Here is a 12,995-nt window from a genome sequence, read left to right as displayed (position 1 = left end):
TTCGACCTTTCACGCTCAAAAACAAATCTTTCGACCTAAAAAACCGCTTTTTCGCTCCTAAAAACGACCCCCTACGCTCCGAATCGGGTTTTTCTGACCCCCGCTATTCCCAAATGGCCGCCACTTTTGAATCTTACGAAAAATCCGAAAGATGGCACTGGCCGCAACTCGTTTGAGTAGTTCACGAAAAGTCCGCCACTTGGCACTAGCTGTATTGGCGAGTGCAGCCACGTGGCCAGCAGCGGTGAAATTCAAACATATTTGAAAAAATCAGGGAAAATTGGGAAAAATCGCAAAGAATCAGAAAGATATTGATCCAGGATGACGTCCCATCGGTTCTGGATCACCGACCGATGACGATCAATTGTTCGTAGGTAATATACCCTATGCTGATCTTACCGACTGATATTCATGGTCCGACCGATGACGAGGAATTGTTCGTAGGTAATTTACCCTATGTGGACTTGCGCTGAAATCAGTTCTCGAAAAGTCCATCAGATAGCACTAGTTTTTGTAGTTCCTGAAAATTCCTCCACTTAGCGCTAGCTGTATCGGTAAGTGCGCAGACGCGACCAACAGCGGTAAAATTCAAACATAAAATGTCCCCAAGAAGCCTCGCCCTTTCCGACCCCTGCCTGTTCAGAATAATCGCGCGCGTTCGGAAACCACTCTCTTACCCTGGAAAACGACTTTTCCACCCTCCAAATCGACCATTTCCGCTCGGAAACGACTTTTTCGACCCGAAAAACGACTTTTCCGGCTCGAAAAACGCTCCCCCTTGCTCTGAATCGGAATTTTCCGACCCCTGCCTGTTCGGAATGACCGCGCGCGTTCGAAGACCACCCTTTCACCCTGAAAAACGACTTTTCCACCCGCCAAATCGACCTTTTACGCTCGGAAACAACTTTTGCGACCCGAAAAACGACTTTTCCGGCTCGAAAAACGCTCCCCCTCGCTCTGAATCGGAATTTTCCGACCCCTGCCTGTTCGGAATGACCGTGCGCGTTCGGAAACCACCTTTTTACCCTGAAAAACGACTTTTCGACCCTCTAAATCGACCTCCCCCGTTTGGAAACGACTTTTTCGACCCGAAAAACGACTTTTCCGGCTCGAAAAACGCTCACCCTTGCTCTGAATCGGAATTTTCCGACCCCTGCTTGTTTAGAATGATCACGCGCGTTCGGAAACCTCCCTTTCACCCCGAAAAACCACATTTTCACCCTCCAAATCGACCTTTTCCGCTCGGAAACAACTTTATCGACCCGAAAAACGACTTTTCCGGCTCGAAAAACGCTCCCCCTCGCTCTGAATCGGAATTGTCCGACCCCTGCCTGTTCGGAATGACCGTGCGCGTTCGGAAACCACCTTTTTACCCTGAAAAACGACTTTTCCACCCTCCAAATCGACCCCCCCCCCCCGCTCGGAAACGACTTTTTCGACCCGAAAAACGACTTTTCCGGCTCGAAAATCGCTCACCCTTGCTCTGAATCGGAATTTTCCGACCCCTGCTTGTTTAGAATGATCACGCGCGTTCGGAAACCTTCCTTTCACCCCGAAAAACCACATTTTCACCCTCCAAATCGACCTTTTCCGCTCGGAAACAACTTTATCGACCCGAAAAACGACTTTTCCGGCTCGAAAAACGCTCCCCCTCGCTCTGAATCGGAATTTTCCGACCCCTGCCTGTTCGGAATGATCACGCGCGTTCGGAAACCTCCCTTTCACCCCGAAAAACCACATTTTCACCCTCCAAATCGACCTTTTCCGCTCGGAAACAACTTTATCGACCCGAAAAACGACTTTTCCGGCTCGAAAAACGCTCCCCTTTGATCTGAATCGGAATTTTCCGACCCCTGCCTGTTCGGAATGACCGCGCGCGTTCGAAGACCACCCTTTCACCCTCAAAAACGACTTTTCCACACTCCAAATCGACCTTTTCCGCTCGAAAACGAATTTTTCGACCCGAAAAACGAATTTTTCGACCCGAAAAACGACTTTTCCGGCTCGAAAAACGCTCTCCTTTGATCCGAATCGGAATTTTTCGACCCCTGGCCTGTTCGGAATGACCGTGCGCGTTCGGAAACCACCTTTTTACCCTGACAAACGACTTTTCCACCCTCCAAATCGACCTTTTTCGCTCAAAAACGAATCTTTCGACCTGAAAAACCGCTTGTTCGCTTTTAAAAACGACGCTCTTCGCTCTGAATCGGGATTTTGCGACCCACACCGCTCTGGTATTACTGCCCACGTCAGAAAACCACCCCCTCACGCTTCGACACGACTTTCTCAGCGTTGTATTTGACCTCTCACGCTCAAAAACAAATCTTTCGACCTAAAAAACCGCTTTTTCGCTCCTAAAAACGACCCCCTACGCTCCGAATCGGGTTTTTCTGACCCCCGCTATTCCCAAATGGCCGCCACTTTTGAATCTCACGAAAAATCCGAAAGATGGCACTGGCCGCAACTCGTTTGAGTAGTTCACGAAAAGTCCGCCACTTGGCACTAGCTGTATTGGCGAGTGCAGCCACGTGACCAGCAGCGGTGAAATTCAAATATATTTAAAAAAATCGGGGAAAATTGGGAAAAATCGCAAAGAATCAGAAAGATATTGATCCAGGATGACGTCCCATCGGTTCTGGATCACCGACCGATGACGATCAATTGTTCGTAGGTCATATACCCGATACTGATCTTACCGACTGATATTCATGGTCCGACCGATGACGATGAATTGTTCGTAGGTAATTTACCCTATGTGGACTCGCGCTGAAATCAGTTCTCGAAAAGTCCATCAGATAGCACTAGTTTTTGTAGTTCCTGAAAATTCCACCACTTAGCGCTAGCTGTACCGGTGAGTGCGCAGACGCGACCAACAGCGGTAAAATTCAAACATAAAAAGTCCCCAAGAAGCCTCGCCCTTTGTCCGAAAAAAGTCGAAAATCGAATTTTTTCTCGGTGTTTTGAGCTTAATCTCACACATAATCAGCTCAGAATCCCAAATCTGAGAGCCAAAATCATCTACTCATGCAATCGATCAAGTAATCATCAGTTATTCGCTGTTCGGAGCAGAATAATTGTAAGACATCGATTGGTTTTAGTCGTAGATCCACTTTGGTTTGTCGCAACCCATGCATGGGTCGGAATATTCGAATTTCTCGGTCTTCAAGGGAGCCAAACTGGAGTCAGGTAGCCAGCAGCTAGCGTTTTGTTGTGAGACCTCACCTTCGAAGCTGAGCAGAGGTCACGCCCCACAACATACCGCGCGCCCGTTGCTACCTGATTCCAGCTGAGCTTGGGCACGCACAAAAAGGTGCAATAGTACTTGATTCCTTACAATTTTTTGGTTTTCGGGTTTAAAACGCATAAAGCGTTGCAATGCATTTTTTAAGCGCCAAGTCCGCGCGCGTACGAGCAGCAGCGACGAAACTTGGGTTTTTATTTTACTTCAAATTCCTGAAAAAAAATCTCTCAAAGTTTTTAGAGCGCCTTGCAAGATGGCAAATCACGCTAGTTATTGTTTTAAGAATGGCCCAATCGGGCATACAAGAAATAACATATATAAACAAATAACATGCGATTCCTCGTCCGCGCGCTATGTACCCGCGCGAGCAGCGTCAGACTTGGAATAATTATGCTAATGGAAATCGAAGAAATGCAATTTTTAATCGCATCCTTCTATTCCAATTAACATTGGGGAGTGGAAATAGGGAAGGTTTGAAAATTTGTGGCGTGGCGGTCGGTGGTCCTCTTCGACGCGACGTCTTCGAGCTCAACGTCCACCTCACTTCCATGCACCACGGCTGGTACGGAGAGCAAAGTGGACGCATTTTGCCCATTCCAAGTGACCAGAAATATTACAGGGAAGAAAAAAACTTAATCTAATTGAATTTGTTTGGTTGGGTTTGTGAACCATTGGAAGTAAAAGCATCTAGTAGATCTCAGCAAAGAGACCTAAAAGACCACACGAAAAGAATTATTATAAAAATATCAAGCAAAATATTGCAAAAAAGTAGCTAACGCAATTTGATAATCTCTAGTTAATTGATCACTTGGAATTGCTGTGGAAAGAAAAGTTGCACTTCCGATTTCTTGCCTACCCACTTTGGTCAGCCCACACCCCGCCCAACGGTTAAAACTATGAGTTGCATACTCGCATTCACACTGCACATACATTCCAAATAGAACCCCTTCGCGATGCATGAATTTACCTATACCTGCCTTTCATCTATATTTATCCAAGAAATGATTTTACTGACGAAATCCCCGAATCACACCAGCGCCGGCGCTTCGAACCATTTCATTCACATTCGCTTTGTCAAACTTTTGACAACTGACTCTATGAAAAAAATTTAAAAAAAAAGTCTTTTCAAAGTGTAATTGTGTTCAGGCTGCCCATGCCTCGGCCGAAGCCGTAATTTTGAAGAGGTGTGTGTTTTTTAGGCCGAAATAATTCAAATTTGTATATTTTTAACAAGAAAAACTTAAGGGCTGTGTGTGTAAGGGAAAAAAATTCCCATGTGTTTATACATCTCATTCAAACCAATCTCACTCACATATCACATTCATTGCCGTGGTCTCTCGTTCAAAAACTCACCATACCTGTTGTGTGGAAAGAAATAGTGCGGGCTGCCCATGCCCTGGCCAAAGCCAAAGAATTTAGTAAATTTTGAAAAGGTGTGTGTTTTTCTGAACCGAAATTTATAATCAACATTGAGAATCTTTGAATGATTTTAGTAACTTGATTTTAGTTCATTCAAATTTTGTAGTACTTTGATAGAATGTCATTAGAATCTTTGAACAATGAATTTAATCAATCTCATATCTATTTGTATACTGACAGTGAGCAAAGAAAGTAAAGGGCTGATAGATTTGTGTGAGGGAAGAAAAATTTATGCATGATTAGACATCCTAGATCTCATTAATCTAAATTTACTTACTTTATAGGTAATAAGCGCAGACTTAAGAATTGAAACTAATAATAACTTAATTCCTAATTATTTATTGTTATTTTTTATATTACTTATAAATATATGTGTTTTGTGTGCATAATATAGGCTTCCATTGCCCCGGCCAAAGCCGTAGTTTATAAATTTTTAAATGTGTGTGGTTTTATCGGCCGAATTTCATTAAACTTCCAGAATCGTGAAATGATTTGAATAACGTGATTCTCATGAATTGAAATACAACAATGTTTCGATAATTTCATTTGAAATCGTATTGGAAAATGGTATAAGCAAAAGAATGAATTTAATTCATATTAATTAAGGGCTTAAAAATGTGTGTGTTTGGGGTAAGGTTTCTTATGACTAATTCTTTTTTTTTTTTTCTTAATGCTAACAAAAAATAATATAGGTAGTGAAATAATATTTTTCTTCGATCAGGATTCCACTTCAGAAGATGAAACGTTGCCCAAGAATATTCTTATACCTTATTATAAATACCTTAATTATTTTCAAACTTAATTTAAATCTTATTTATTTCCACACTTAATTTATATCTTAATTATTTTCACACTTAATCTATATCCTAATTATTTCTATACTAAATCCAATGTCCGCGGTAGTTTCTTGAAGCTTAATCGGATACTTAAAGTTAACAAGAGAATCAGGGAGGAAAGAAGATGTTGAAAAATATGTTTCCATATCAATAAGTTGGAGTTAATTACATTGAATGAATGAGAATTGAGAATAACTGAATTGACAAGTTTTTTTATCTCTAAAAAATCAATTACGCATTTTTTAATTGCTCGGAGCTGCTGATCATACCTGATTCTCATAGAGAAAGTGAAACTATGGTAAAGGACCACCATTCGAACGGCCTAATTTTTTTTACTAGTTAGTGATCGACGAAAACGAGATCAATCACTAAAAATTATTATAAAATGCAAGAAAACGCGTTGGTCAATCAAACGATGGTCTTTACCGTTGCCTATGAGCCGCGCACTCTTGCTTACATAAGGTTGGTGGATGATGATTTATTTGAATAGTTCATAGTGTATGAACTATTTGTCAACTGACTAACCAATAGATCAACTAACTGAATAATTTTCAAAAAAAATTCTATATCTGTGACTCTACAAACTGCAAGTGCGCTATGCTCAACGACAACCAAACCTACGATTACCTGAGCTAATAAAATAATTTTAAAATCTAAAAGTACCGCCACGCCACGGGAATTGGGGGAATATACTTATTCTATAAAATACAACGATCCCGATGCCAGCGTTCACCATCGTGTGAGCTGGCAAAGAAATCGAGGAAATCTGACTGCTGGGACTTACCCCACCGCTGCCGGTACCAAAACCGGACCCGAGCTGGTTCCCAAGCTCAGGGGTCTTGGATTTTACCCGGATGTCTCTGCCTCCCTGATGACTATAGCTGTGTAGTAGGTTGAATGTAGAAGATGTAGTACGATGAGAGGTCGATACAATGCTCCTTCGATACTCCCACGAAAAATAGTGCTCTAAAAATGACAAGAAGAGAAAAACATGAATAATAAGAAGAAAGACTCTGTCAAAGAGAAAAAACAGTGGTAGAAAATTGTATTTACCGAAATTCTTCACTTTATACGTGTGGTTGGTGACCAGCCGGACGAGGAGACTTTATTGTAGGTAGTAAAAACTTTTATCTGTAAGACGAAATTTGAATATTTTTGATAAAGTGGATTTCTAATACACAGGCGGTGCGAGTCACAGAATTCGGAGAATGTGACTAGAATTATTAAAATTTGAGGCTCACCAATTCTGCTCGAATGTAGTGAACAGAAATCCGGTTTGAGTAGCTACGGAATCGTTCTCAGCAGTATTGCACGTGCCAGTTAGATTAGTTGCACCGATACGTATAGTATGCCATCGAAGTGCAACAGGCTCTGGGCTCTGTAATGCATAATACCAATACACGAATAAGTATTGCAGTTCCAAATCAAATTGATTCAGATTACAAACCTCACGGCGACAAGGTCGTCTTCGCCATAAAATCACAGCCCGGTATTACGAATACCGAGCAATTATAATCGAATCAAAATTACCAAGCGTCTATTACGCAGCAACTTTACGAGAAATGAAAATTTCGTGAAAAACCGTTGAAAGATTAGGAACTCGATTCTCCGAAACAAGAAATAGTGCACTCTGATTCGAAATATTACATCAACAAACTAAGATATTCTATTGTTGTAACAAATTAAACGTGAAAATAAATCGTAATAAGTAGGGGCATAGTCGCATGATCGACCTTAGTTCGACCGTTCGCGATCGAATCGCACTAAGTCGAAACAAAGGCGCCCGCTCGCTGCTCGCTACGAAAATACGTGGGGAAAGATAGAAAAGAAGAGAAGTTAGAACGAACCAGATTGTAGGACAGGAAAGGTGAAGATCCGGGTAGAAGAAGTTCCAGATCTCCATATTGCATTGTGAGTATGCACTTCGAAGAAACTGCAGAGACGCAGATTACTTCGCAGCAGGTCTAGGACCTGTCCATAACTTGTCCATGCCTGTCTGGCCCGGGCAGAGCCATGTAATATCTCAGGTAAAACCATTTTATATTTCAATTCAGTAGATTATTCTTGTCACAATATTAAAATTAATGTTCAAGCTAATTAGTGCGACCTTTAGAATTAGGTATTATGCGATATGGTTAAATTAGTAAGGAGTTATAAGAGCACGAGGCGTACTGTTCGAAATTCGGGAAGCTAATGGCGTCGTAGCTTCGAGACGCTTCGAGACGCTTCGAGACTCCCAGCATGCATTGCTGGTGGGGCTCGCCGCATGGTGGCGTTCCAGTCGAACTCGTTTAACTTTTACCTAACCAACGAATTCAGAACCTAACCGCCTCTTTCGCGCGTTCCACCGTGTTGTAAAAAGCTGAACGAACGCAATAAAAACGATCGCAACTGCTTCAGGTAATATTTCAACAATCAGATATCGATTATAATCTATTCTGGGTTCAATCATCCTAATTATCACGATTCCTAATTGTTCAATGGGTATTGCTTTGATACTAGATGGAATAATCTCGAAGCTTAGAACGCAGATCGTCGACATTGAAAAAACCAATCAATCGCAAAAATGATGGGGTTATCTGACGAATCCGGAGAAATTCACTCATATTCACCAATCCCTACACGGTGCCGGAGGATGGAGAGGTAATTACAACCATCGAGCCAGATTATTGTGAGTATTATTATTACCATTTTTTCTTTCATAAACCGCAAGTTTTTAATACCTCGCCCAACGAAGAGAGTTCGCTGTCCGCTACGGGTGAGAGAAAAATAATATTTTTGAAACAAAATCTTGTATCCCACAAGTTTTTTGCAAATGCAAAAATATAATAAAGTAAATTCATTGCATACGAGCGTTAGTGCAGTAAAGGAAGGCAAAATATGCGTTCTCCGAGGGTGTCGTTTTCAAAGAATAATAATAGCAGTAAAAGAAAAATAATCAAAAAATCGGAGGACATCAAAAGCACCGCAATATTTTCATCGCATTAACGGGGTAAAGTATTAGCCAATAATGTCGGCGCCTATAGTGGCGTGTCCAACGTCGACTTACCCAGCTGTTGCTGTAAAAGCAACACCTTGTTCACCTCAGCTCATATCCCTACACAACTCGTTTAAGGTAGAAGATGGGGAAGAGAATTATGAATGCGAAGGAGAACCTCAAACAAAAATAAACAAACTGAAGACCAAAAAAATAAAGAAGACTCGTTTACTTTGGATAATTTGCATACCATATCTTGCAGCCAACGAGGAACGTATGCATATAACTAGGTACAATTTAACCGGCTAATTAAACAGGTACCGAACGTATTTTAATTACGACATGGCAAGGATCTTCAATATTATTAATCGAGGTGCCGGCGTGCGACTTTCCAACCACACAGGGCTCATCTTCTTCATCATCATCATCGTATCTCTACCAATTGAATTACCCTCAGTACACGGTAAGGCTATACCTCATCAATTATAAATTTTATTAGCGTTATCGTTATTTTTACTTACACCGTAAGGAGTCTCGATTAATAACAATTAATCTCACAACATTTTCGCATCGATATTTTCGTTTTATTTCTATTCCACAAACAGGGAATTTTTTTATCTGTGTACACTTAGGTGAGAGCATTATAATATTGGCAAATTGCCGGTATAATAGTTCAAAATATTGGAGCGTGGGTGACGGAACGTGTGGTAACGTATACAGCTACAGATGCAGCAAACACGGGCATATCGATTGGTTCAGGAATAGTTTCTGTGTGATCGAGAATAAAACGAAGGAATGAACGAACCGATTCTCCGTATATCGAAATAACGAACCGCGATTCGTACCTACCCAGTTTTACATTCGCATGAAATGAGTAAAAACTTGATTGACACTAAAATGAAAAAGCTAAAGAACGAAAAAAAAACAGTTTCATCGTCCCCTTGATCTAAACTCGTAACATATCAACGTGTAAAGTGGGACACTTTCCGTCCCCAACGTCACGATGTCCAGACTTAATGGTTCCGGTGCCATTTAGTATCGTCATTTTACTCCAATGTGATCGCTCTCTTTGTACATACCAATACCCATACAAACGTACGATGAAAGATAGATAAATAGAATATACGTACGAAGGTACGTACTCGTACATGGTTTTTTTCTTTTTAGGCAGGAAGTGCGTGTGCACAAGCAAGTCATGCCTGGAGGCAGGCACGGACACCCGCAGGACGCGTTTCTCCTGTTACACAGAACTCATCCTGATCGACGAGGGACAAGGAAACACTACAACCCGGGGCTGCGCCGAGTAAGAAATTTTTTCCGCCCGCTCTTTTGCTTTCTTTTTTTTTATGTATATATGATTTATTTATTTATTTTTTGCGATATTTCGCGCCCGTTAAGCCAGCAATGCAACGTATGTACCGGTGTAAGTCCAATTTACTTGTAATATGTATAAAGTAGGAAATTATGAGGATCTTGAGGAAAATGGGTAATATGAACGACAGTAATAACAACGATAAATGAAAATAAGATAAGGACACGGTTCTGCCTGTGGATTTGGTTGACAATGCATAGTTATATACATGTAGGTATACGTAACGTATACAATTACTGTGCAGGAGGATCGAGTTCACCGAACTCAATACGTATACGCTATAAATCTATATAAAGTAACTAAGAGAATCCATGAACGTATACCTTTATTTGTATGTATGTACGTAAGACTTATTATATATATAAATACCTACATACCTATGTACGTGCGTAAAACGCGGTATACAAAAGATGCGGCTAAGAAACTTTGCGCTTAATTGCCCCCTGCACGTTCATTCCTCGATCCTTGACTTGATGCATGCGATTTTATACTTGTATGTAATACGTACGTATGTACCAGTTCTCTATGTAGTCGTGGCGATTATTATACCTACAACCATATACCTAAGCATGTATATATGATACGTACGATAATTCAAAGATTCGCGATCTCGTGGAACTCGTGCAACTCGTGCACGCGAGTTATCATATTTGAATACATAGCGGATGGCGTGAACCATAGTTATGGAGATATTTTGATAACATTAATTATCTTATTAGAAAATAGATGGGTGAATGAATAAAATTACGTTCGTACGGTGTACAATTTACCGGTATATAACTAATTGATTAGGTAATTATTGAGCAATTGGTATATGTATATTTTTTTCTTCCTTTCTCAGGATATACCTGGGACATCAATCGTCGTGTACGGGGCGAATATTATAATTTATCTTTTGATATCAAATACTGTAACACCGCGGTGGTAGACATGTGTTCTAATAATTTCACTGACGTGAATTTACGTTGTAATTATACCATATACGCAAGAAAATGCAAGGCATCAAACCGTCACTCTACATACATCCAACTCGGTATGTCGGATAGAATAATTATATACTATAGTACCTAATTGAAATTGCACCTGTAACAAGTCACGGTATATTTTCCACGTAGATTTCACGTACCATGTATGAGTAAATTATATAAAACTACGTGCCATGCCCATTACGTAGTTTATGGTATTTAACCGTACGAAATATTTATTTTATTCGCTTCGTATTTTTTTTTTTATTTTTCCGTCAGAATTCGGTGAATCAAAAGAAACAGAACAATCGATTGATTGTTATATTAATTGACTGAATTAACCGAATAGTTTGTTGGAGGAAAAAATTCTATGCAGGCATACAGATTTATTTTCATCGGGGTACACGTATTTGCACTTGTAAAATATCCCCCCATCATTAATTCCGATCTCATCTTGAGCGACATTCCGATGAATCAATCTCATAATATATTGCTCAAGTTGCTTGTACCTCGGTAGGTTACACGACTGTCCGTATGTAACGTGTTTTCTATGTATCGTACGCACATGCCTATATACGAGTTCGCGTAAAAAAATTGAATTAAAATCCATCTACCTATCAGTCGGGCGTAATATAAATGAGTATATGTATGTATAATTATATAAAACGAATACGTGATACACGTATACTGAGCAGATATATAAATTTATTTAGAGAATCAAAACCGCGAGTTTGCTGTTAAGTTTTTTTTACTTATTATCATTTTATTTTTATTTTCATTTTATTTTGCATCCATATAAGCGTAAATACATGTAGGTATGTAGCGCGAAAACTATCCTGTACAATTTATACATACAACGACGTGTGTCTTGCTGAAATGTAGTCTGAATTAATTAATGAATTTATTTATTTATTTAATTAGCTCGAATCCAGTGCAGCGCTAAATATAATTCTCATGTTACGTACACGCGTGAATGTAGATTATTATCCCATATGGCGAATACATGATTCTTAGCAGGATTTATAGCGCATTCCATATCAGACGCGACACTTTTGTCAAAATATTATTTGAACTTGATAAAACCTTCATGTTTTTGACTTATGTATGGTATTCTTAATATTTTTATTGGCTCAGGAATCCGAATCTGGAAGCCAAATTGATCTAGCTATCAAATTGATCGAGTTATCGAAAATTTTTCGCTTTTTGGAGCAGAAAAATTGGGATATCTCGGAGGGAGAAATCCGTAGCTCACTTTGGCCAACGGATCCGTGTTCCTGAGGTCAAAATACATAAGAAAAATGCCATACAATCAATTTTTATTCTTTAAAATTGATCGTATGGCACTTTTCTTATGTATTTTGACCTCAGGAATATATATATTAAACCCAATTAAAACAATGATTTATTTTTTGCTCAAAAATCGAATTTTTTTTTTGGTTCTTCAAGAGTAATCTCACATATAATGAGCTCCGAAATCCAAATTCGAAAGCCAAAATATTCTACTCATGCAATCGATCGAGTAATCATCAATTATTCGCTGTTCGAAGCAGAATAATTATAAGACATCGATTGGTTTTAGTCGTAGACCCACATAGATTCGTCGCAATCCATGCATAGGCCGAAATATTCGAATTTCTGAATTCACCAGCAAACCCAAGCTTAGCTAGAGTCAGAGGTAGCCACGGGCGCGCGGTTTGTTTTGAGGCGTCACCTCTGCTCAGCCCTGAAGGTGACGTCTCACAACAAAGTGCTACCCTGCTGGCTACGCTGACTCCAGCACAGCTCGGGCTCCCTCGTAGACCGAGAAATTCGAATATTTCGACCCATGCATGGATTGCGACGAATCACAGTGCGTCTACGACTAAAAATAATCGATATGTCTTATAATTTTTGTGCTCCCAACAGCGAATAATTGATGAATAATTAGCTTATCAATCGACCGGTCGTTGGATAAATTGGACTTGAATTTGTCGAGTCAATTGTGCCACGACCCGAAACCATCGGAATATCTTGATATTGCTACGTCTGCAACAAACGATTGGCTTATTAATCGACCGGTCGTTGGATAAATTAAATGAGGAAGCAGTTGTGGATTCTCAAACTCAAAATACATGACGATACCTATATTACGGCTTCAGGAAAACGAGCGTGTCGACTAGACCGAGCAATTCCTGATACTCGTCGA

At 40.1% G+C, this 12,995-nt stretch overlaps 1 protein-coding gene and 1 long non-coding RNA gene across 12 annotated transcripts; one reads left to right on the top strand and one right to left on the bottom strand.

Moving 5' to 3' along the window:
• Positions 1-5,133: 5,133 nt before the first annotated feature.
• LOC125500892 lies at positions 5,134-7,120 on the bottom strand. Its single transcript, XR_007278362.1, has 4 exons — positions 6,944-7,120; positions 6,738-6,874; positions 6,550-6,627; positions 5,134-6,462 (listed from the first exon to the last, which is right to left on the bottom strand). It is a non-coding gene; the product is annotated as an uncharacterized LOC125500892 (long non-coding RNA).
• A 614-nt stretch (positions 7,121-7,734) lies between these two features.
• On the top strand, positions 7,735-11,911 carry LOC105684897. Of its 11 annotated transcripts, none has more exons than XR_007278355.1 (5): positions 7,735-7,896; positions 7,999-8,167; positions 8,234-8,488; positions 8,616-8,936; positions 9,641-10,269. XR_007278355.1 is itself a non-coding variant. In XM_048655049.1 (5 exons), the coding sequence occupies exons 2-5, from the start codon at positions 8,063-8,065 to the stop codon at positions 10,730-10,732; spliced, it is 405 nt and encodes a 134-aa protein (XP_048511006.1). In that variant the 5' UTR covers positions 7,736-7,896; positions 7,999-8,062; the 3' UTR covers positions 10,733-11,911. The 11 variants fall into 11 exon arrangements, 2 of the variants coding, with proteins under 2 accessions (XP_048511006.1, XP_048511007.1); XR_007278353.1 differs by having other exon boundaries at positions 8,612-8,936; XR_007278361.1 differs by having other exon boundaries at positions 8,234-8,763; positions 8,877-8,936.
• The last annotated feature ends 1,084 nt before the right edge of the window (positions 11,912-12,995 follow it).

Source organism: Athalia rosae, chromosome 5, assembly GCF_917208135.1.
Source record: "Athalia rosae chromosome 5, iyAthRosa1.1, whole genome shotgun sequence".
NCBI lineage: Eukaryota > Metazoa > Arthropoda > Insecta > Hymenoptera > Athaliidae > Athalia > Athalia rosae.
This window is presented reverse-complemented; position numbering and strand designations above follow the sequence as displayed.